The 25,617-nt window shown below is 42.3% G+C and overlaps 1 protein-coding gene across 1 annotated transcript; it reads right to left on the reverse strand.

Moving 5' to 3' along the window:
- Positions 1-3,183: 3,183 nt before the first annotated feature.
- LOC137299213 (transmembrane emp24 domain-containing protein 11-like) lies at positions 3,184-25,300 on the reverse strand. The gene is made up of 7 exons (XM_067983523.1): positions 25,272-25,300; positions 24,381-24,511; positions 22,315-22,476; positions 14,828-14,928; positions 10,851-10,976; positions 5,969-6,115; positions 3,184-3,333 (listed from the first exon to the last, which is right to left on the reverse strand). The coding sequence occupies exons 1-7, from the start codon at positions 25,298-25,300 to the stop codon at positions 3,184-3,186; spliced, it is 846 nt and encodes a 281-aa protein (XP_067839624.1).
- Positions 25,301-25,617: the final 317 nt, after the last annotated feature.

Consider the following 25,617-nt stretch of genomic DNA (forward strand, 5'->3'; position numbering starts at 1 on the left):
AACAACCACTACCATCTTCCTTTGTGCCAGGTATGACTCCAGCCACTGGAGAGTTTTCCCCCTGATTCCCATTGACTTCAATTTTACTAGGGCTCCTTGGTGCCACACTCGGTCAAGGGCAGTCACTCTCACCTCACCTCTGGAATTCAGCTCTTTTGTCCATGTTTGGACCAAGGCTGTAATGAGGTCTGGAGTCGAGTGGTCCTGGCGGAACCCAAACTGAGCATCGGTGATCAGGTTATTGGTGAGTAAGTGCTGCTTGATAGCACTGTCGACGACACCTTCCATCACTTTGCTGATGATTGAGAGTAGACTGATGGGGCTGTAATTGGCCGGATTGGATTTGTCCTGCTTTTTGTGGACAGGACATACCTGGGCAATTTTCCACATTGTTGGGTAGATGCCAGTGTTGTAGCTGTACTGGAACAGCTTGGCTAGAGGCGTGGCTAGTTCTGGAGCACAAGTCTTCAGCACTACAGCCGGGATGTTGTCAGGGCCCGTAGCCTTTGCTGTATCCAATGCACTCAGCCATTTCTTGATATCACGTGGAGTGAATCGAATTAGCTGAAGACTGGCTTCTGTGATGGTGGGGATATCGGGAGGAGGCCGAGATGGATCATCCACTGGGCACTTCTGGCTGAAGATGGTTGCAAACGCTTCAGCCTTGTCTTTTGCAGTCACGTGCTGGACTCCGCCATCATTGAGGATGGGGATTTTTACAGAGCCTCCTCTTCCTGTTAGTTGTTTAATTGTCCACCACTGTTTAATTCCCAGAACAATATGCTAAAAATACATTATAGGGTTTTGAATGCTGGCATATTCTGTGCTTTGTATTTTATTCTTAGTTCAATCCTTCAAGCTGTTGATATTCAGTCCTACATCTGGAGCTCTGCCATTGTTGTTCATTTTATATATATATGAGTGGTTCATAAGGGGACTTGCTCACCCTTAATCTTTCTCACCCTTCTTTGAAAGTGCCTGGTTCACTTGCTTCACCTCCCCCAGTCAAAGCCAGGTCCAAGATGGGACTGTCTGATGAAATAGGAGTTTAAGCCCATGTCTTAACTCTGTGTGGCACAGTATATATCAACCTAATTCTTTATTACCCGGAAGTTAGCTGAGGCATTAAAATAGCAGATAGTGGTATTTGGTATGAATGTGTAAGCCATTTTTTGATACTATTTCACAGTAGGCTCATAATTCTTAATGTGAACAGGCACTTTTTTCAGAGTCATTTATGAGTAAGCTAAGGACCAAAATGGAAAGAGATTTTCTAAACCTTTGACTTTAAAAAAAAAGCCTTGAAGTGTTTCTGAAGTTTTGAAGTCCAAAGTATATGGTAGAATTGCCATTCCACTTTTGACACATTTAGACAGTGTATCTATCCACTGGAAACCAAACAATAACATTACAGTAGACTTCAATTATTTTATCTATGCAGCACCGCTTCACATCATTGGAGTCTATTTAGTATAAATTAATAAGTAAAACTGTGTTAACATGATTTTATTTAAATTAATGTACATATCCACACAACCCAGGATGTGACAGAAATGACATTATTAACTACCAATTGAAAATATCACATATTTTATGTTGTTCATTCAGTTACAGGTTTATAACGTTGAAAATATTTCATTTGCTTTCAATTTCCATCCACCAGCTGAGAAACTGGAATAAAATCCAGATCTAAGGATTTCAATCTATATCTTGTATTTCTTGACTGGAAAAGATGTTGATAGCCAGTTGTGGTGGAAACCAATCAGCTGCACTTGTTCTGTCTATACCAAGTTAGAACACACTGGTCTGGAATTTCCTGGATTGCACATATGCTGAAGTGGTGCCGAAATTTACACCGGTTTTTACGCCGATCTTGCCGACAGGAACCGATCCCAAAATTTTCAGTTCTTTGCTTCTTAAACCGTTTCTGCTTTATTTTTGTTTCATTATCTTAACATTTAAAGGAGCAGTATGGTTTACATAATTGTTATTTGTGGAAGTGTCACTCGTGTTACACCTAATAATAATGTCTTAAATTATCCTATATCAAAGAAATGCTGAAGAACAGATTGGCGGAAGTTAAAAAACCCTAGAATCATTTCAAAAGTAATTGGATGCAGCAACGAGGGGGAGTTTGTTGTGGACGGGTGAGGTAGGATGGGGCAAATAGGCTTGCTTATCTGCATCTATCTTGTGATCCTTTTATATTGGTCTGAAAGCATTCCATTTTCTTTATAAAAACAATTACTTGGAAGTATGAGAATTTAACTTTATTTAAAAACGTACAATGAGATGTTCATCCACCCCCCATTGGGCTACTGCCTTTGTCATGTTTCCAGGACTACACACAACATTTGACAATTTTTCTCCCAGACTCATCCACTGCGGGACGATGATAAATGAAGGTATGACACATTTTAGCACTAACCTTCAGCTCAGCAATGTCACAAAGATGGCCGCCTTAATCAGGAAGCCAGAAACCTCACAGCAAGATTTTTAAATTTAATTTTACCTTCTAAATACTTTATATTTTAAAGTATTCACAGGGTTGTCTTTTTTTTCAAATGAATGTTGGTGGATAAGGGATTTTCATAGGAGTTTGGACAGAATAGTCCTTTAATTTTATATATTTTTTTTAAATCCTGAATTGGTTTTAAATGTATTGGTCAGAGGATCATCCCTGCTACTACAGTGCTGCTGCCATTTTGAGTGTGGATAGACTGAGGAAACTGCTGCTACAGCCTGAGCGTATGTCTGACCCTCTGCTAGGCGGAACCTACCGTGAGCAACAGAAATCACTATAACACCTGCTCTCATACCTGATCTGGAAGCATTATGAAAGCCACTGGGACTTTCTGGGATGAGAACATCCTGCTTTTAGTTATTTAAAAAATAATGATGAAAGGTTTTAAAGAATATCCTAAGGAGAGGTGGAGAACAGATAATTCAAAATTAAAAATAATTAAAATATATAGAGGTTAAATTTCCACGGGTGCTCTCCTGATCATTCACCATAACTTTGGCTGAAGATCTACGGAAACCCCGGAAAAATTATATAAACGATGTTTACGTGGTTTCTTAGATTTTCCGTGAATCTTCTGCAGAAGTTAGGGCAGACAATTGGGGAAAACCCCTGTGGAAATTCAACCCCATATATACAATTCCTTTAAGAACACATTCCGCTCACACTAGTTTCTTGGCTATCAAGAAATTTTTCATTTGCCTCATTTGCCAGACTCCCATTGAGAGGAGGATAATTGTTTGAATGATGGCCCACCATAAGACATTACTGTTGGTTTCTTCACTGGTTTGCCGAAATTCTTCTTCACGTGACTGTAGATCAGAAAGAAGACTTAAAGCATTAGTTAAAGGATCATATATACTAGGATTTTATTTGAATGTAACATACAATAATCTGAATATCATAAGAATTTTGATTAACTTCATGACATTTCTTGAATTAATTAAATTTAAAGTTATCTTTAAAAATATACCTCAAGTAACTTTTAAGTCACCTTTTATGTAAAATGCTCTTCCAAATAAATCAAATCTGAATATTAGAAAAAAAAATTTCAAAAACCTCGTGGCCTAAGCTGTACAATAAAGTCACGTCTTAAACCCAATCAGTCAGTGTTATTGAACTGCAGCAGTAGGTGTGATCTAATACCTACGGCTGGAGTTTTTATATTACTTTGTAGAAAAAAAGTTTTTTAAAAAATTTGTGAATTAATTAAATTCTATTGACAGTCATAGCTTAAAAGCACATCCATAGTTAATTTTTATTTGCACCATTTGCGCCTCTGTTAATGTTTATGCACAATTTAGTGTGCCATAGGACAAAGTGAAAATTGATTTAATTCATCAGCTTGATGCACAACCTTATAATGATTCAATATTATCACAGACCAATTTAAATGTATTGGGCATGATTTTGACCCCGAGCCGGGAAGGGGACGGAGGGGGCGGGGGGTCAAAATGCGGGTGGGAAACCCAGAAGTATGGGTTTCCCGGACGTCCTTACGATTTTGATGTAGAAGTAGGTGTGTTTTAATACACCATCAAAACATAAGGCTGGAGTTTTTATATTACTTTGTAGAAAATGTTGGGTGGGCATGGGTTGGCACGGGGCATAGGTTGGCACGGGGTCATCAGTCACGGGGGATGGGATCGGGGGTCAGTCACGGGTGGGTGTTGGGATCGGGGGGAATCGGGTCGGGGGTCCGCGATCGGGGTCGGGGATTGTGGGGGGGTGTCCACGATCGTTGAGTGGTTGCTGCAGGTAGGCTTGTTGGGCCTGGGGAAAGCACTCCTCCTCCCCGCCCACAAGCTGTACCAGAAAGGCACCTACCTGTTAATCTTGGGCCTTCTCGCTTCCTTTCACATGGTGTAAAAGAGAAGGCCCGGGAATCCCAGCCCTCTCTGGGTTGAAATCGGAAACTGTGGGAAAATAGATGCCTGAAGCCTTCTTGAAAGGTCTTAAGGCCCCACCCGCCTCCTGGGAGCAGGTTGGTCGCCCGCCCCTCGTCCTGCCCTGGTGAAAACCGGAAATGAGCGGGTTGGGGGCAGGTCTGAAATGGTTTAAATTTTGAATGCCCTGCCCCCAACCCACCTGTTTTTCACTGTTAAAATCATGCCCATTATCAGTGCACCTTCACATTATAATAGCCAACCCTCCTGGATTGTCCTGAAGTCTCCAGGAATTAAAAAATTAATGTTCTGAACACTGCTGCAAGCAACTCAGCAGAAAAATTATAGGAGCTTAAAAAGTTTTTTTTCATTTTCTTTGAAAATATTGGAGATGCATAAAATAGGCTGTTTGACTGGGACAGGGCTGAAATGAAATGTATATGCAAATTTTTGTTGAAAGCATTCGAGTTTTTTCCTTAAGTTTTTTTTTCTAAATTTTTCTCCTCTTAACAACAATAATGTGCATTTGTATAGTGCCTTTGACGCAGAAAAACCTTGCAAGGCACTCCACAGAGACGAAATGAGACAAAAATGGACACCGAACCAAAGAAGGAGGAGTAACCAAAAGCTTGGTGAAAGGATGGCTTTTAAGGAGGGTCCTAAAGGAGGAAAAGGATGTGGACAAGCAGAGGGGTTTAGGGAGGGAGTTCCAGAGCTTGTGGCCTAGATGGTTGAAGATATGGCTGCCAATGGGGAGGGAAGGTGTGGGGGGGGGGTGGTGGAGTGTATGTACAAAAGACCAGTCAGTAATAGAGAGTTCTAGGAATGATTGTAGAGCTGGAGAAGGTCACTGAGAGTTGGGGGAGAGGGGAACAAGGCTCTGAGTGAATTTAAACACTTAAATTCTAATTAGCCTCCATATCTACAGGCAAGGGAAGGAAAAAAATCAGCTTTTGATCACTATCTAATGACCCCCTGCTGGATAGTTCAGAACCAACAAATGCAAATATTTTCACACCAATATATCAGCAGACTGAGAGGTGGGGCCCATCTGGAAAAAATATCATATGTGGGCGTGGATATGTGAACTTCATGCAAATGAGGGAAACATGGCCTCTGCCATTTGCACTGCTTGGACAGCGGATGCAGGATCCACCTTTTGGGCCAAGATGAGCATATGGGGTGCTTAGAAATCAATGAGCAGTCAGGAATGTCCAAGCACTTAGTGAGTACTGCCTTGCAGAAGCCAGACGGCGTGGGGCATAAAAACGTATGAAAAAAGCTATTTTACTGGCCGCAGGGTGAATCCTGAAGCTGAAGCAGAAGCAGACCCCATGGTCTGCCACGTTAAAACTCCACCCTTTTATCAGCAGGACTCCCCTGCAGAGACCAGAGAGCCATATGATGAGCGCAACGCCAGAACATCGGTTCGGTTAGAGAGGTATTTCCTTCAAGATTGGAAGTCCTGCACCTTTGGGGATGCACCCAAGAAAGTCCTGCACCCTTGGGGGAAGCAGAAAGCCTGGGTCACTCTCCTTTGCATATAAACACATTGACATACCCTCTGGTAATCCTGCTGTTTGCTGATATATTTCATCTGCTCTACCAAATGCTGGATTCTTTCCTCCACATCATTCATCTTGTCCTCAATTTCATCAAGAGACTCATCAATAGGATGTTCACCAACCTGAATATCCAAATGGATGCGCTGTAAAATAGAAACCCACTGTAAACTGAGAGGAAATGGGAATAGTATAAAATGAAAAATATAGCACCTCAAGTAGAGAAATACCTTTCTGGATTCAATTTTAAGAGTTCTGTATTAAGTTGAACTCCTTTCATAAAATATTTTGGCCCTGAAATTTCATGGGGGTTCTGCCAACTCACACCATGGTTAAACTAGGAGATTAGAAGAACATCCATAGAATTTCAGGGTCATTATAATTTGACCGTGAAGAAAAGTTATTCCTATCTACTTAAAGCATCAGCCAGAATAAGCAAATTAAGGTTTCAGAAAAAATTCTGAATGACTTTATTGCACCATATATGTTCCTCCAGCACCCACAACCATTGAACATTTCCTACATAACAGTGACTACACTTCAAAAATACTTAATAGGCTGTGCAGCGCTATGGGACGCCCTGAGGTTGTGAAAGACTCTATAGAAATGCAAGTTCTTCTGTAGAAGTTTACAGCACAGCAGGAGGCCATTTGGCTCATTGTCCGTGCTGGCTATTTGCTAGAGCAATCCAAAACTAATTTCACTACCCCACTGTATTCCCATAGCACTGTATCTTCTGCTTCAAATATTTATCCAGTTGTCCCTGAAAAGATGCAACGGTCTTTGCCTAAACCATTCTCTGTGGCAAAGCATTCCATGCTCCAACAACCCTCTGTGTATCCTCTTTTCTCACTCTCCTATTTTAAATTGGCTCCTCAACCTGAGGCAACAGCCATTCCCTGTTCACTCTATCAGAACCTTTCATAATTATAAAACCTCCATTAAATCTCCACTTACCCTTCTCTTCTCCAGTGGAAAATCCTTGTGTCTCAAGTCTCTCCTCATAACTATAGTTTCTCATCCCTGGCATCATCCTGCTGAATCTATGCTATACACTCTTTATGGCTTTAATGTAGTAGGGCTGCACATAATACTTTAGCTGTGTCCTAATCAAAGTTTTGTACAAATTTATCATTACTTCTTTACTCTTGAGCTCTGTGCCCCTATTTATAAAACCCCAAATGCTCTTGGCCTTTTTTTATGGCTTTGTCTACCTGTACTTGCACTTTCAGGGAATGATGTATTTGAATCCCTAGATCTCACCGTTCATCCACATTATTCAGTGTCTTTCCATTATGTGTATACTCTCATTCCTCAAGTTGCCTCACATATATCCACTTTAAATTGTACCTTCCACCTGTTTGCCCACTCCACCAGCCTATCTGTGTTTTCCTAAAGTCTTGAACGGTCCTCCTCCCATTTTTCAAAACTTCTGTTTTTGTCTCATCAACGAATTTCACGATTGTGCTCCCAATCCCAAGTCCAAATCACCTCCATATACTGAGACCAAAATGGCCCTAGCACTGACCCCTGAGGTACAGCACTTCTAACTTTCTTCTATCATTTACCCTCACTCTTTGTTTTCTGTCTGTAAACCAGCTTTCTATCCATGTTATATTTCCTCTCACACCATACACCTTTTTTTCTAACAAGCTTGTCAAACACAATTTGTCTTCAATAAACCTGTGCCAGCTGTCATTTATTAACCCAGGCATTTCTAAATGCTCACTAATTTTATCTCAAACTATGGATTTTAATGGTTTTCCTACATATGACGTTAGACTAACTGGTCTGTAGACATCTGGTTTATCCTTCTCTCCCTTTTTGAGAAAAGGTGTATGCCAGTCCAATGGAATAAGTTGTCACACTAACTGCTTTCTCTTCTCTGGCCTAGGGCACGTGCCATCGGGGCCTGGTGACTTATCCACCATGAACTCCGATAATTTTTTCAGAAACAACAAATTAGCAATAGTGAGAGTATTTTCCCATTGCAGTTTTAATTTCTTTATTGTACATGTGGAAAACATATTATTAACAGGTTTCTCCCATCAGAATCTCTTTTAAATCTCAACTGTAAAAATGTTTTATACCTAGTGTCCATTCTGATGGTTGTTTAAATATTTCTATTTAAATATCAAATGCAATGTGAAGGAACCATTAGTAGAAATACAGGGCCATAAATTTGGCCATGTAGCGCCCGTTTTTTAGATGCTTCATGGCCACCTAAGGTCCCAAAATGGTATCCAGAATGCACGTGCATGCTTCTAGCGTGATGTGCGCCGGACGCCCTCTTGGTAAAAGCGTTTGCGCATGCGGAGATAACGAACGCCGGTACCATGTAAAGTAAGGAGAATATACGTTCGATCAGAGTGCAACACTGACTTAAAGGGATAGAAACCATTTTGGCACTCAACGCTCCAGCCAACACACTGTCTTAACCACGAACAGCTGAACATGTCGTAGACGGCCTGGAGGACCCCCCACCAGCGCTTTTAAAGGGACCATGCAGGATTTACAGGTTAGTTGCTGGATTATTGCTTCTGGCTGCTGATGCATTTGTACCTGTTTTTGGAGGTCTCCTATACTTGAATACTAGGACTAGAGGACATAGCCTAAAAATTAGAGCCAGGTCTTGCAGGAATGAAGTTAGGAAACGCTTTTACATGCAAAGGAAGGTAGAAGTTTGGAACGCTCTTCTGCAAATGGCAGTTGATGCTAGATCAATTGTGAATTTTAGATCTGAGATTGATAGATTTTTGTTAACCAAGGGTATTAAGGATATGGGGCTAAGGTGGGTATATGGAGTTAGGTCACAGATCAACCACGATCTCATTGAATGGCGGAACAGGCTCGAGGGGCTATATGCCACTGCCACTTGCTGCCTCCTGTTATGCACCATCTTCTGCAAGAAAGTGGGATGTATGTCGGTGAGTGTCCTGCAGAATGTTTGGGTGATGTGCCTGTCATAGTTGGATAGCTGCCAGTGTGTGTGCCTGTGAGTTGTGGGTGTGTGGCTTGCAACGGTGGTAATGTGTGAGGGTGAGAGGAAGCATCTGATTGGAAGAGTTGAGTACTGATTGAAAGAGTTCGTTGGTAGGTGGGTGATGGGGGGCGGGGGTGGCGTAATACGTGGAGCAGTGGATGCGGCTAGTGGTGTAGTTGGTAGGAGATGCCACTTGACAGTTGACCTCACTCACCTTGACCACTCGTGTCAAAGCATTGAACTTCTTCCTGCACTGCATCAATATTCGTGGTGCTATGTGCCTGGCATTGACTTCGTCCTCTACTGCCTCCCACTACCGCTTGAGCATATGTCTGGAGGGCCTCTTGCCCCATGCAGATATAGAATGCCCCTCCTTCTGTCCACCTCTTGCTCTAGTGCATCATCAGAGAACCTTGGTGCATGCTGTCTCGCAGGCCTGGTATAAACTCAGATTGGTGAGGTCTGGTGTGCAGATTGGAGATATGGGATTTAGTAGTGCACAACCTTTTAGTCAATGTTTTAACATAACTCAACAGCTTATAAACGTAGGGACGGGACCTGTATCTGTTTTATGTGTGCGATATCTGATCTCCGTTCAGACTCCATGCAGACCCGTATCTTTTTTTTTGCACATAAGAGTTGTAGTCTGCCTTTAATAAGTGCGAGCCACTCACACTATATTGGGCCCCCCTGCTGGTCACTGAACAACGCAGCTAGGCCTGGCTGCTCGTGCTAGAATTGGGTAAGTGAACAGGCAGCATGAATCTCACATGCATGGATTCGGGGATTATTGAATTTAACCCCCAGTTATTACTCCAGGGTGTAGCAATGACAATAGAATATCAGCCACCTGATAAACTGTTCCTGCGCTAACATTTCATCCGAAAGTCAGCACTTCCAACGAAGCAGCACTCCCTCAGTACTGCACTGGAGTGCCAGCCTAGATTTTGCACTCATGTCTCTCGAGTGGGACTTAAACCCACAACTTTCTAACTCAGAGGCTAGAGTGCTACCACTGAGCCACAACTGACACTTTGATTTTGGGAGTTGAATGTGAATCCTCCATATGAAGTCTGCTTTCTCTTCTGCTGCATAGATCCTACATTAAATGAGTCTGGGCAGTCTCAATCTAGCTTTAGTAGGCACAAATGTGTAGCAGAAGATGACCCATAATTTAACAGTATCATTCAAAAAGGCAACAAGAATTGCTGAGTAGGAAAATAAAATTTTGCAATAGTGCATCCAAAAGGGTCATTTTTCAACCACATTTGTTTCATATATATTAGGTTAACTCAGTTGGCAGCACTCTTGCCTTTGATTCAGAGGTTTTGGATTCAAGCCCTACTCCAGGACTTACACTCTAATGTCAGTTAGATAAGTTTATTATTGGAGGTGCTGCTCTTTAGAAGAGACATTAAACCAGGGAACTTGACCGTCTATTGTGGCAGATGATAAAGAGGCAATGGCATTTTTTGCAGAACAGCAGAAAATTCAGGTTTCTTGGTGAACTAGCACCACCCATCCAAATGTACCAGTCATCTCATTGCTGTTTGTGGGATTTTGTCATGTGCAAAATGGCTTGTGTTTTCCTGCTTAAGAGCAGTCACTCCACTTTAAATGAATTCATTCTGTGTGAAACATTTTCAGTTGTTTTTGGACATATAATGAGGTGCTATATAATGTCTTTCGGAATGCACTCAATACTCAAATATTCTTGGATAATCAAAGAGACTGTTGTGTGAATTTAGTGCTTGCGTGCAATTCAGTAAGTGAATTCTGAGTTTGCTTGCTGGACCTATTAAGTGTACTTAGCATTTGAGCCATTCCACTGTTAATTTATTGATTATATCCATTCCAGAAAAGAGGCACATTAGATTAATGTTGATAAATGACCATACCAGTTTGTTCCCAGCAAACACTGCTACTTTGGTGGAGTTGGACATCAGACAGATGTGGTGTTCCCCTTGAGAGTGTGATTGAAATGTAAAACGACTTTCTGGACCATATAATTTATGCAACAAGATCTGTTGACAAGAAAGTAAGGAACATGAATTATTTAGTCATCAATGCAAACTTTCTGTAGATACTATTTTGTTTTTAGCCTACTGAAAAACATTCAATTTGAGAACAAACATTCAGTGTGTATAAGTAATATATTAAAATTTTTGACCTATTTGAGTTTCTTGCAATTGTGACAATTAATATATTTAAATCAATGGGTAACATTGTAATGGCAATGTGTTGTTTTTAGTTCCTCCAGAGGTGGCACTATTACCTCAGGATCCCCCACCTGTTGTAGAACCCACCCAATTTTCATCATTGAAAATTACCCTCAATTTTACAAGAGCACCTGTTATTCTTGCTTGCTCCAGAGGTGTCACTGTGATCTTTCTTTGCCTTTTAAAACAAATGCAGCTTAAAAAAAATACTATTTCCTCTGACCAACTGAACAAGGCCACATGAGATTTACTAGTATATATATTTTAAACATTGAAGGTTAGCTCTGATGTAGTAAGGTACTGGCCATAAACTAGGAAACTTTGGTTGACTCTCTGTCACCACTGGTGTTCACCTGACCTTCTCCACCAAGTTCCATCAGTCATTAAACACAGCACCACCAAGTGAGAATAAGGTGCTGAGAAAGAGGAAGGAAGAAAAGCTATCCTGACGGTGCTTTCCTAGTAATTCAACCATGAGTGACTGGATAGTCCACCTGGCTTTCCTAGTCATTGAGTGTGACCTAAATGTGCAAAGCACAGTTTGGCAGAGCATAAAGGAGAGGAAATAAAGCATAATGTGGCTGACTCAAAAGTTATTTTTTTAACCCTCTGGATGGAATACTACATTATCATTTCATCAACATTCGTGAAACACTCCAAATGATTTAAATGATAGATGCCTCAGAGATTCCAGATCATGGACTTCTGGTTGGGAAGTGAATGGTGTAATCACTAGATTACATAGCCAAACCTAAGTATATTTTTCTTCTTCTAGAATGACCCGATTATGACACCCTTGAACATTAATTAACAGAAAAAATAATTAAGTTGATTAGAAAATAGAACTGTTGAAATTTCTATTTGAAGGAATAATAGTTAAAATAAATATAAACATATAATGCCCCTTGGGACGTTTTACTATGTTAAAGGCGCTATATAAATGCAAGTTATATTGTTTTACTAGGACAGATCCTTCTTTCAGAGCTGTGGGCTCAAACCTCTGTAGAAGCAGACTACCCAATTTATCAATATGTCGATTGAATTTGGTCAGTTTGGGAAGTGCAGGCGACAATCAGAGGGGAAAATATCCCATGGAATCATGCTGCTTGACTACTCTGTTCACACACAGCAGTATAAGACATAGGGGAGACAAAAGGAAGATTGCAAATGCTGGCAATCTGAAATGAAAACAGAAAATGCTGGAAATGCACAGCTGCTCAGTTAGGATCTGAAACAGGTTGGTTCTCAAACAAGCGTACTGAGCTTGAATAAAGGAGACGATGGTGGTATGAGGGCGGAATTGATTAAAGTGGACTGGGAAAATAGATTAAGGGGTAAGACGGTACATGAGCAGTGGTGTTCATTTGAGGAGTTATTTTACAACTTTCAAAACAAATATATTCCACTGAGGAAAAAAGGGTGTAAAAGAAATGACAGCCATCCGTGGCTAAGTAAAGAAATTAAGGATAGTATCCGACTAAAAACAAGGACGTATATGGTAGCCAAACTTAGTGGGAGGATAGAAGATTGGGAAGTCTTCAAAAGACAGCAAAAAGTAACTAAAGGATTGATTAAGAAAGGGAAGATAGATTATGAAAATAAATTAGCAAAAAATATAAAAACAGATAGCAAGAGTTTCTATCGTTATATAAAAAGAAAAAGGGTGGCTAAGGCAAACATAGGTCCCTTAGAGGATGAGACCGGGAAATTAATGGTGGGAAACATGGAGATGGCAAAAATGCTGAACAAATATTTTGTTTCAGTCTTTACGGTGGAGGACACTAAGAATATCCCAACACTGGACAAGCAGGGGGCTCTAGCGGGGGAGGAGCTAAATACGATTAAAATCACTAAGGAATTAGTACTTAGTAAATTAATGGGACTCAAGGCGGATAAATCCCCTGGACCTGATGGCTTACATCCCAGGGTCTTGAGGGAAGTGGCAGTGGGGATTGTGGATGCTTTGGTAATAATTTTCCAAAATTCTCTGGACTCGGCAAAGGTCCCGGCAGATTGGAAAACTGCTAATGTAACACCCTTATTTAAAAAGGGTAGTAGGCAGAAGGCTGGAAATTATAGACCAGTTAGCCTAACATCTGTGGTGGGTAAAATTTTGGAGTCTATTATTAAGGAGACAGTAGCAGAACATTTGGACAAACGTAATTTAATAGGAAAAAGTCAGCATGGCTTTATGAAGGGGAAGTCATGTCTGACAAATTTGCTTGAGTTCTTTGAGGATATAACGTACAGGGTGGATAAATGGGAACCAGTGGACGTAGTGTATTTAGACTTCCAGAAGGCATTCGACAAGGTGCCACATAAAAGATTATTGCTCAAGATAAAGAATCACTGGATTGGGGGTAATATTCTGGCATGGGTGGAGGATTGGTTATCTAACAGGAAGCAGAGAGTTGGGATAAACGGTTCATTCTCGGACTGGCAACCAGTAGCCAGTGGTGTTCCGCAGGGGTCGGTGCTGGGTCCCCAACTCTTTACAATCTATATTAATGATTTGGAGGAGGGGACCGAGTGTAACATATCAAAGTTTGCAGATGATACAAAGATGGGAGGGAAAGTGGAGAGTGAGGAGGACATAAAAAACCTGCAAGGGGATATAGACAGGCTGGGTGAGTGGGCGGAGATTTGGCAGATGAAATACAATATTGGAAAATGTGAGGTTATGCACTTTGGCAGGAAAAACCAGAGAGCAAGTTATTTTCTTGATGGCAAGAGACTGGAAAGTACTGCAGTACAAAGGGATCTGGGGGTCCTAGTGCAAGAAAATCAAAAAGTTAGTATGCAGGTGCAGCAGGTGATCAAGAAGGCCAACGGAATGTTGGCGTTTATTGCTCGGGGGATAGAATATAAAAACAGGGAGGTATTGCTGCAGTTATATAAGGTATTGGTGAGACCGCACCTGGAATACTGCATACAGTTTTGGTCTCCATACTTAAGAAAAGACATACTTGCTCTCGAGGCAGTACAAAGAAGGTTCACTCGGTTAATCCCGGGGATGAGGGGGCGGACATATGAGGAGAGGTTGAGTAGATTGGGACTCTACTCATTGGAGTTCAGAAGAATGAGAGGCGATCTTATTGAAACATATAAGATTGTGAAGGGGCTTGATCGGGTGGAATGTGGTGAGGATGTTCCCAAGGTTGGGTGAAACTAGAACTAGGGGGCATAATCTTAGACTAAGGGGCTGCTCCTTCAAAACTGAGATGAGGGGAAATTTCTTCACTCAGAGGGTGGTAGGTCTGTGGAAATTGCTGCCCCAGGAAGCTGTGGAAGCTACATCATTGAATAAATTCAAAGCAGAAATAGACAGTTTCCTAGAAGTGAAGGGAATTAGGGGTTACGGGGAGCGGGCAGGAAATTGGACATGAATTTAGATTTGAGGTTAGGATCAGATCAGCCATGATCTTATTAAATGGCGGAGCAGGCTCGAAGGGCCGATTGGCCTACTCCTGCTCCTATTTCTTATGTTCTTAGAAAGATAAGTTCACATTTTCGAGTGTAACATTTCGTCAGTTGTGCTAACGAATGGTTACATCTGAAACGTTAACCAAGCTATCATTTTCTGTTTCATTTAAACCATTAACAGAGTCAGCTTTTCAATAGTTTATAAAAAATGCATAAATCACAATGTTTTTTACCTGTTCTTCTGGACCTTTGACATTCACAAACAAACCCAAACCTGGGGCAGAAGGAAGAAAATCATGTGTGGCGAAATCCCACAATTGGATTTTGTAACGTCCTGAACAGAAGAAGGAGGGTCGAAGTCAGACTACAGTATTTAATTACTGTCATATTCATTACCATCAGCAGCTATAGAGAAAGGAACTGATACAAGAACTCTGACTGTGAAACTAAAGGCTGTAACGTAAAATGATAAAATTCATGTTCCTCAAAATCGTGGAACTCCTTGTTTTCTCAGTCTCCCCTTTTCCTTACAATCTGCAAGCGTTTAAAACTTTAGCATCACGTCACCTAATCAATACTTTCTGATTATTTTTGTTTTGGTTCCTGCTGCTTTGAAACTTGGTGGTGATGATGGGAAATGAACCAGAGCAGATAAGAGAAGTAAGTGTAGGAAAACATCTAGGCAGTAGCGATCGTAACATAATAAAGTTTAAAATAATAATTGAGAAAGACATAAGCAAGACAAAGACCAAAATAATAGATTGGGGAAAAGCTGATTTTGAGGGAATGAGAATGGAACCAGGGAGGCTAAACTGGAAAAAAAATTGACAGACAAAGCAATAGTGGGAAATATTTAAAAATATGATCAATAGAGTTCAAGAGAAATATATTCCTCTAAAAACCAAGATCAAACTAGCCAATAACGAAACACCATGGATGAACAAAGTGATAAAGGTAAAATTGAAACTAAAGAAAAAGGCATTTAAGTAAATGAAGGAGAGGATGACAAAAGGGAATACGAAGAGGTTAGGAAAGAAGTCCAAAAAAAAATTAGGAAAGCAAAGAGGAACTACGAAATTAAATTATCAAGGAATATAAAAAGAAACAGTAAAGTATTCTACGGATGCATAAATAACAAAAGAAAAATCAGGATAGGAAAAGGGCCACTGAGATGCACACGGTAAACTCACAGATAATGACGAAATGGCAGAAATATTGAAAAGTTACTTTATCTCAGTATTTACCAGGAGACTAACAAAGTGGGCATGACATTAGAAGAAGAGATCAAAAGAGATATAAAAACATATAAGATGGAAATGGAGGAGATAATTGATAAAGTAATCAAACTAAGAGAGGATAAAACCCCTGGTCTGGATGGATTGCCTCCACGCATATTAAAAGAAGTTAGGGAGGAGATAGCAGAGGCTCTATTACATATATATAAAAAATCATTAGAAAAGGGAATGTGCCAGAGGACTGGCGGACAGCTAATGTGATTCCTATATTTAAAAAAGGAGATAGAACAAGTCCAGGGAACTGGAGACCAATTAGCTTAATGTCGGTGGTAGGAAAGAAAATGGAACCATTCCTCAAAGATATAATAGAAAACATAAAGGAAAGCCAGCATGGATCAAAGGCAAATTATGTTTAACTAACTTGATTGAGTTTTTTGATAAGGTAACAGAGAGGGTTGATGAGAGCAATATGGTTGATGTTGTGTATATGGACTTTCAAAAGGCGTTTGATAAAGTGCCACATAATCGGCTTGTCAGCAAAATTGAAGCCCATGGAATAAAAGGGGCAATGGCAGCATGGATACGAAATTGGCTAAGTGACAAGAAACAGAGAGTAGTGGCGAACGGTTGTTTTTCAGACTGGAGGAAGGTGTACAGTGGTGTTCCCCAGGGGTCGGTACTAGGACCACTGCTTTTTTTATATATTTATATATTAATGACTTGGACTTGGGAGTACAGGGCACAATTTCAAAATTTTCAGATGACACAAAACTTGGAAGTGTAGTAAACAGTGAGGAAGATAGTAATAGACTTCAAGAGGACATAGACAGGCTGGTGGAATGGGCGGACACATGGCAGATGAAATTTAACGCAGAGAACTGCGAAGTGATACATTTTAGCAGGAAGAATAAGAAGAGGCAATATAAACTAAATCATACAATTCTAAAGGGGGTGCAGAATCTGAGAGATCTGGAGATATATGTGCACAAATCTTTGAAGGTGGCAGGACAGGTTGAGAAAGTGGTTAAAAAAGCATACAGGATCCTGGGCTTTATGAATAGAGGCATAGGGCTCGATTTTAGGAGGGAGGCGGGTTGGCAGCGGGGGGTCGACTGGGCGCGGGGTGCTCTGCACGCGATCGCAGCTTAATTGAAGGTACTTACCTTGGTTTCCGGGTTTCGCGCTGGAAAGCTGCGCAGCGGGTGGACGACGCAGCCGCTTCATAGGCTGTTAGCTGGAGGAGCCCGATTTAAAGGGGCAGTCCTCCACTGACTGATGCTGCAGATAACATGCAAAATTACAGCACGGAGCAGCCCAGGGGAAATGCTGCTCCCAGGTTTAATGATGCCTCACTCCAGGTCTTACTGGAGTGGGAGGACAGAGATCTTCTCCCCAGCGGACGGGAGGAAGTGGCCTGCCTCTGCCACCACGGAGGCCTGGCTCGAGGTGGCAGAGGAGGTCACCTGCACCACCAACATATCACGCACCTGCACAGAGTGCAGGAGGCGCTTCAATGACCTAAGTAGGTCAGCCGAAGTGAGTACATTTACTCATTCCCCTACACTCCGTCTGCCACATCACCGCCCCCACCCTACATCACCGCCCCCACCCCACATCACCGCCCCCACCCCACATCACCGCCCCCACCCCACATCACCGCCCCCACCCCACATCACCGCCCCCACCCCACATCACCGCCCCCACCCCACATCACCGCCCCCACCCCACATCACCGCCCCTACCCCACATCTCCTTCTGCACTGCCAACACTACTCTATCACGTCACTCCTCACACCCACTCAAAGCTCATCGTCATCTTACCTGCACTTACTCACCTCGCCAGTACTCATCCCACCACTACCACTCAACCCAATCCTCATACAATCTCATGGCTCTATCTCATACTCACCCTCTCATGCACCTCTTTCACAGTCCGGCATGGACCTGTTAGGCTGAATGGCCTGTTTCTGTACTGTTGATGTAACTCGATGTGTCTTGCATTGCTGGCCCTGACCCATTACCAACATTTCTCAGTTTAAAAAAAAATCTTTGAAACCATCAATAGTTTTATAAAATGATTCCTGCAATAAGTGAAACATGTCCTGAAGTTACATAAAATCTGAATATTGTATGATACATATCTCATCATGTGTGAAAGGCATAGAACTGCCCATTGTTTCAGGTGAATGGATGCCTGGAATTTATCCTTAGTCATGTTGAGGTATTCTGATTATGGGCCCTAAAGAGTGTCTTTGAATGAAATTCTGGAACAGCATCAGGTACTGACAATCTTTTAAAGGACCATTCAGTTTAATCCAGAAATCGACTCGTAAGCAATCAAACTATCATTGTGTTGGTTTGAATCCAAATCACCAAAGAAAGCAGAACAATGTTTTTTTTTTGTTCATTGATGGGATGTGGGCGTCGCTGACGAGGCCGGCATTTATTGCCCATCCCTAATTGCCCTTGAGAAGGTGGTGGCGAGCCGCCTTCTTGAACCGCTGCAGTCCGTGTGGTGACGGTTCTCCCACAGTGCTGTTAGGAAGGGAGTTCCAGGATTTTGACCCAGCGACGATGAAGAAGGGCGATATATTTCCAAGTCGGGATGGTGTGTGACTTGGAGGGGAATGTGCAGGTGGTGTTGTTCCCATGTGCCTGCTGCTCTTGTCCTTCTAGGTGGTAGAGGTCGCGGGTTTGGGAGGTGCTGTCGAAGAAGCCTTGGCGAGTTGCTGCAGTGCATCCTGTGGATGGTGTTCACTGCAGCTACTGTGCGCCAGTGGTGAAGGGAGTTAATGATTAGGGTGGTGGATCGGGTGCCAATCAAGCGGGCTGCTTTATCTTGGTTGGTGTCGAGCTTCTTGAGTGTTGTTGGAGCTGCACTCATCCAGGCAAGTGGAGAGTATTCCATCACACTCCTGACTTGTGCCTTGTCGATGATGGAAAGGCTTTGGGGAGTCAGGAGGTGAGTCACTCGCCGCAGAATACCCAGCCTCTGACTTGCTTTTGTAGCCACTGTATTTATATGGCTGGTCCAGTTAAGTTTCTGGTCAATGGTGACCCCCCAGGATGTTGATGGTGGGGGATTCGGTGATGGTAATGCCATTGAATGTCAAGGGGAGGTGGTTAGACTCTCTCTTGTTGGAGATGGTCATTGCCTGGCACTTATCTGGCGTGAATGTTACTTGCCACTTATGAGCCCAAGCCTGGATGTTGTCCAGGTCTTGCTGCATGCGGGCTCGGACTGCTTCATTATTTGAGGGGTTGCGAATGGAACTGAACACGGTGCAATCATCAGCGAACATCCCCATTTCTGACCTTATGATGGAGGGAAGGTCATTGATGAAGCAGCTGAAGATGGTTGGGCCGAGGACACTCCTGAGGAACTCCTGCAGCAATGTCCTGGGGCTGAGATGATTGGCCTCCAACAACCACTACCATCTTCCTTTGTGCCAGGTATGACTCCAGCCACTGGAGAGTTTTCCCCCTGATTCCCATTGACTTCAATTTTACTAGGGCTCTTTGGTGCCACACTCTGTCAAATGCTGCCTTGATGTCAAGGGCAGTCACTCTCACCTCACCTCTGGAATTCAGCTCTTTTGTCCATGTTTGGACCAAGGCTGTAATGAGGTCTGGAGCCGAGTGGTCCTGGTGGAACCCAAACTGAGCATCGGTGAGTAAGTGCCGCTTGATAGCACTGTCGACGACACCTTCCATCACTTTGCTGATGATTGAGAGTAGACTGATGGGGCTGTAATTGGCCGGATTGGATTTGTCCTGCTTTTTGTGGACAGGACATACCTGGGCAATTTTCCACATTGTTTGGTAGATGCCAGTGTTTTAGCTGTCCTGGAACAGCTTGGTGAGAGGCGCAGCTAGTTCTGGAGCACAAGACTTCAGCACTACAGCTAGGATGTTGTCGGAGCCCATAGCCTTTGCTGTATCCAGTGCACTCAGCCATTTCTTGATACCACGTGGAGTGAATCGAATTGGCTGAAGACTGGCTTCTGTGATGGTGGGGATATCAGGAGGAGGCCGAGATGGATCATCCTCTCGGCACTTCTGGCTGCAAACGCTTCAGCCTTGTCTTTTGCACTCACGAGCTGGACTCCGCCATCATTGAGGATGGGGATGTTTGCAGAGCCTCCTCCTCCCATTAGTTGTTTAATTGTCCACCACCACTGATCCGTTGGTTGTGGAAACGCTTAGCTCTGTCTATAGCATATTGCTTCTGCTGTTTAGCATGCATGTAGTCCTGAGTTGTAGCTTCACCAGGTTGGCACCTCATTTTTAGGTACGCCAGGTGCTGCTCCTGGCATGCTCTTCTACACTCCTCATTGAACCGGGGTTGATCCCCTGGCATGTTGGTAATGGTAGAGTGAGGAATATGCCAGGCCATGAGGTTACAGATTGTGCTGGAATATAATTCTGCTGCTGATGTGCCATAGCGCCTCATAGATGCCCAGTTTAGAGTTGCTAGATCTGTTCTGAATCTATCCCATTTAGCACGGTGGTAGTGCCACTCAACACGTTGGATGGTGTCCTCAGTGCAAAGACGGGACTTCATCTCCACGAGGACTGTGCGGTGGTCACTCCTACCAATACTATCATGGACAGATGCATTTGCGACAGGTAGATTGGTGAGGACGAGGTCAAGTAGATTTTCCCTCGTGTTGGTTTGCTCACCACCTGCCACAGGCCCAGTCTGGCAGCTATGTCCTTCAGGACTTCAGTAGTGATGCTACCGAGCCACTCTTGGTGATGGACATTGAAGTCCCCCACCCAGAGTACATTTTGTGCTCAACATGGAGGAGGACTGAAGGTGGTAATCAGCAGGAGGTTTCCTTGCCCATGTTTGGCCTGATGCCATGAGATTTCATGGGGTCCGGAGTCAATGTTGAGGACTCCCAGGGCCACTCCCTCCTGACTGTATATCACTGTACCGCCACTTCTGGTGGGTATGTCCTGTCTCACCGGCAGGGATGGTGATGGAAGAGTCTGGGACTGGCGGAAAGGTATGATTCTGTCAGGCTGTTGCTTGACTTGTTTGTGGGACAGCTCACCCAATTTTGGCACAAGTCCCCAGATGTTAGTGAGGAGGACTTTGCAGGGTCGACTGTGCTTGGTTTGCCGTTGTCGTGTCCGGTGCCTAGTGGTCCGTCCGTGACTTTTCGTAGCGAGATTTTACAACTGAGTGGCTTGCTAGGCCATTTCAGAGGGCAATTAAGAATCAACCACATTGCTGTGGGTTTGGAGTCACATATAGGCCAGACTGGGTAAGGACGGCAGGTTTCCTTCCCTAAAGGGCATTAGTGAACCAGATGGGTTTTTACGACAATCCGGTAGTTTCATGGCCACCATTACTGATACTAGTATTTTAATTCCAGATTTTTATTTAATTAATTGAATTTTAATTAATTGAATTTAAATTCGCCAGAACTCATGATTCCGGATTTTAGTCCAGGCCTCTGGATTACTAGTCCAGTAACATAACCACTATGCTACCGTACCCCAGTTACTCTTACTGCAGGAAAATGGAATCAGATATTTTCAAGTTCCTCAAGGATCATCAACATTTTGAAACGGCAATGAAGGGCATTATATTATCATGCCTCATGCTCTGCTGACCCAACACTCTCAACGGATGGTGTTTCCACTTCCCTGCATTTTGGGGAGGGAGAGATCCTTTCAGATGAGTTGGAAATGCAGTAAATTAAATATTTAATTGATTTAAGTAAGTGAAGATCTTTCTTCAATCAGTGTCTTTTCCAGAGTTTGATAAGTGGGGAATATCGTGCATTATTCATTAATGTCTTCTGTATTATGAGGAAGAAACATTCTTGTAATATACATGTGATCAGTGAAATTTCCAAGGACACTCACAGAACAAACACTGTTCTATTTAATCGATATGCACTCCCTTTGGTGAGAATGTTGCAGATGGCTAATAGCTTATCAGCTTTACAGTATTAGACTGTATTTCCTTCATGATCTACAGAATATTATCTTTAATTTGCATGCAGAAACCTATAACATCATTTAGTTTTATTGTAATAAAAGATCATATATGCTGAGTAATTAAGGCTACTGATTACACAACTGAGGACAGTGAAAATACTGTTGTGGATTACTTTAAAAAAAAATGCTCAGTTGACAAAAAATTTGTGCACTTGAACGCAAGAAATGCAAATACAGCAACGGTGAAAATAAAGATGTGTGGCGTGAACAATCAATTAAAACAGGTGTAAAAAAGTATGCTTGTAAATGTATGTTAGGACAGTCCAGGCTGTACTTCAGGACTGTAACTCACAATACCTTAATCTTCTCCAATGGTTTTAAAATGTGATTTCCATATGTTAATAATTACTTGATATTTTTTTAATCACAGTGATTTTTAGAAACTCTTGTTTTAAGTGAGCAAGTCTTTATATGGCTAAAGAGCTCGTACCCTTTTTATTAAAATAAAGATGGCATGAATACACGCTCACCTGTAACCAGGGTATCACCTGGGATGTCCTCTATGATGCACTTCTCTTCTCGTTCCCCTTGCTGAAAATAGAGAGCAAAGGAGAGACTCCAGCTTAAAGTGAACAGAAATCCCGTGGCTCGATACTTCATTTTCATGTATAATTCAGTAATATCAGCAGACTCTTAAGAGAGCAGAGGGGCAAGCATTGTACATCTCCCCCAGTGACACGTCACATAAAAAAGCTGAATATTGATTTCACTAAGCCACTTTCCCTCACACCAACTTTGACTAGGTACTGTGGGAAATTTTGTCACATTATATATTAGCACCACCCAGTGGACACAAACTTATAGTTGTGATCCCTCTAAATAGATCTTGCGAGAGTTATTGGAAAACATTTGTAAATGTTGATATTGTATCATACCTCTATTGAAAAGAGATCCTCATGACTGCACATTTCTTTCCTTGTTCAAGTGTTAGATATAATTAAATATTTGTTGTCCGTTTCACCCTCCACCCACCATCATCCCCACACACACACTTTTTATTTTAAGAAATTAAACTTTACAAACAGATTACAAATATTTAACAATTAACAGTTCAGGTATAGACAATTTTTCAAATTTAACATTTTCAAAAACTTTTTTTTCAGAAAAGAGAAAAATTGGACTCTGGTTTTCACAATTATAAAGCCCTGGTATATACTCTGAACACAGCATATAGAGAGGATTCATTATCGCCTAATTGTAAATATTATTACGTGTTCAAGGTGAACACGGGGTGGGTGCAGCACTGCCACACAGCAGGGTACAGAGGATATCCACCCTCTCCCAGGATTGGGTCACTTATTCTGTACAGTAGGCAATGTGTGTTCCCATCATGAGAGGGAAGCTGTTGTATAGGTCGCTCGGAAGTGGAGGGGTTTCCAGGCTGCTTTTCCATGTTCTAAGTATCTGTACACCACGTACTCTGACTGTCATATGCCCCTCTAGTGCCTAATCCACACGTTTGTGGTGAGAGGCTTTCACCATAGTGGGAGATGCATGTCCTTGTCTCTAGCAGTGATAGTTGTGCTAGTCTGCGCATCTGAGGTAGATCTTGAATCCTTGGGAGAAGGCCTAGTGGGGGGAGGGAGTGAAGCTGGATCTGAGGATACATCAATAGTGCTTGTAGCTTTAGTGATATCCCAGGTTGCTTCATAAAAAAATTTAATTCAGGGGCAGGACCAGATGATATGTATAGCCACTCTGGCTAAATACTCTCCAGCATCTGACGGAATGCGCAGAATATAAGTAGCTTATGCTGGGTGTGGTACGTTCAGTGTATGAGTTTGAGTCACCCCTCACACATTTGACTGCAAATGGTGATGGTGAGAGTTTGCTCCCTTTCAATCCATTCTTTTTCTGTTATTTGGTGACCTCGATCTCACTCATGCTCCTTTTATACTCTCTGTGGGTCCTGTCAACATGGAGGCGAAGGCAGTGTACGGGACAGAGATATGTTTACAGCTAATCTCGAGTACTGAGAATGAGTGGAAGGGTTGATTCTTACTGAAGTTTGCTGGCTCCTGGATGAAGTGCTTGCTTTGAAGGCACCTAAATACATTAGAGGGCTACTGTGGTGTAGTGGTTATATTACTAGACTAGTAATCCAGAGAATTTGATTTAAAATACCACCATGGCAGTTTGAGAATTTGAATTCAGTTTTTAAAAAGCTGGTGTCAGTAAAAGTGACCATGACACTGTTGGATTGTTGTAAAAACTCAACTGGTTCACTAATGTCCTTTGGAAAGGAAACCTGCTGTACTTACCCAGTCTGGCTTATATGTGACTCCAGTCCCACGCCAATGTGGTTGATTCTTTACTGCCCTCTGAAGTAGCCTAGCAAGATATATCAAACTGCTATCAGTGGTTCTGGAAGAAGCCCCACCACCACCTTTTTTTAGGGATGGGCAATAAATGCCAGCCTTGCCAGCGACTCCCATATTCAGAGAATGAATTTTAAAAAAAAACATCCTGATGAGTGAGGTGCAATTTTTCGGTGAATTGTTGAAACGATAAGATCTCGCCCTTGTTAGAAGCTGACCGAGCCTGGTGACGCCTTTCCTCATGTCAGGCTCTGAATCCGCTTGTGCCAAGTGCACCTGGTAGTCCTTTGCTGTGCCAGATTGGGAAGAAGGTTTCCGGACGCTGCGGAATCTCCAGTCATGCGCCTGCCTTCCAAATCGATAACATCAGTGGAACTCTAGGGTGATCCCTTACGTGTTTAAAACCCCAAAATAAATGCATTTCCAGTCCAGTATCTCAGGACTATAGGGAGAGCATTCCTGGGATTAGTTTTGGATTGCCCCAGCACAGAAACAATGGACTCAATGGCTTCCTCTGCTATAAACTGCTAAAGTTCTTGTATGGCTCATGTAACTTTTACAAATTTTTTGAAGTTATTTCTTATAGAGTGTTAATATTGTTCAGGGTAGATCCAGATATACATGGCCAGTCATTTTATCAAGTTGTATTTTCAACCAGTTCAGGTAAATTTGAAAATGACCACATTCATTTGTAAATAGTCCTCCTTCCCAATTCAAATTCAGTTTAGTATTTTATTAACAGAAACAATTCTGATATGTTACTAATCTATTATCCTAAGTTTTCCAGCCACATGGGCTGGATTTGAAACAAAGTCTGAGGTTCCAACTGTTAAACCCACTGTTTTCTGATCATGAACTGAGGGTTACCAGCTGTGCCAAACTAACACACATGGCATACCTCTGCTTAGATCGTGCTACAATCTCCATCACAAATGTTATTACTTATACTTGTTTTCCTAATTTTCTCCCCTCTTCTAAAGATGTTAACTCCCTTGCTGGGCCAAGATACCCTAGATGACTGTCACCTTCTAATACCCTGCTCATTCTTCATGTGTGAGCCTAGACAATGAGTATTAGTAGGCTATTTAATGACTGTGGAGACATCTCACCTGACCAGGATTGTTCTAACGTCATACATCTGTCATTCTAGCAGGGGTCACTGGACAGGGATGAGTGGGAACCCTGGCTGATTGTTTCCTCCTCTTAGCCTCAAAGAACACTGGGGCTAATTTGTGACCCCACAGGCACGCTGGCTGAGATTAGCTAACTCGGCCCGGGCCATGCATTGGACTTGGTGCTTTCCAAATTTGCATGTTTCTGTATCACACCATGTGCTCCACATACTTAATAAGCCATTGGGAAGAGATCCTTTGCTTGTCAATTTAAAACACGACATGGGTGATCAAAAATTGATTGGTTTCGCTGGCCCTGTGATGGTCTATTCCTGTTCGAGAA

The sequence above is a fragment of the Heptranchias perlo genome, chromosome 1 (assembly GCF_035084215.1).
Source record: "Heptranchias perlo isolate sHepPer1 chromosome 1, sHepPer1.hap1, whole genome shotgun sequence".
Lineage (NCBI taxonomy): Eukaryota > Metazoa > Chordata > Chondrichthyes > Hexanchiformes > Hexanchidae > Heptranchias > Heptranchias perlo.

What these genes read in the sequence shown, in the direction of transcription:
- LOC137299213 (XM_067983523.1), bottom strand. Translation starts at nt 25,300, where the DNA reads ATGTATGACGTTAGAACAATCCTGGTCAG. An exon ending in TCAAAGGTCCAGAAGAACAG is followed by an intron (nt 10,977 to 14,827) that starts GTAAAAAACATT and finishes TCTTGTCAACAG; the next exon opens with ATCTTGTTGCATAAATTATA. An exon ending in AACAGCAGGATTACCAGAGG is followed by an intron (nt 3,334 to 5,968) that starts GTATGTCAATGT and finishes TCTGATCTACAG; the next exon opens with TCACGTGAAGAAGAATTTCG.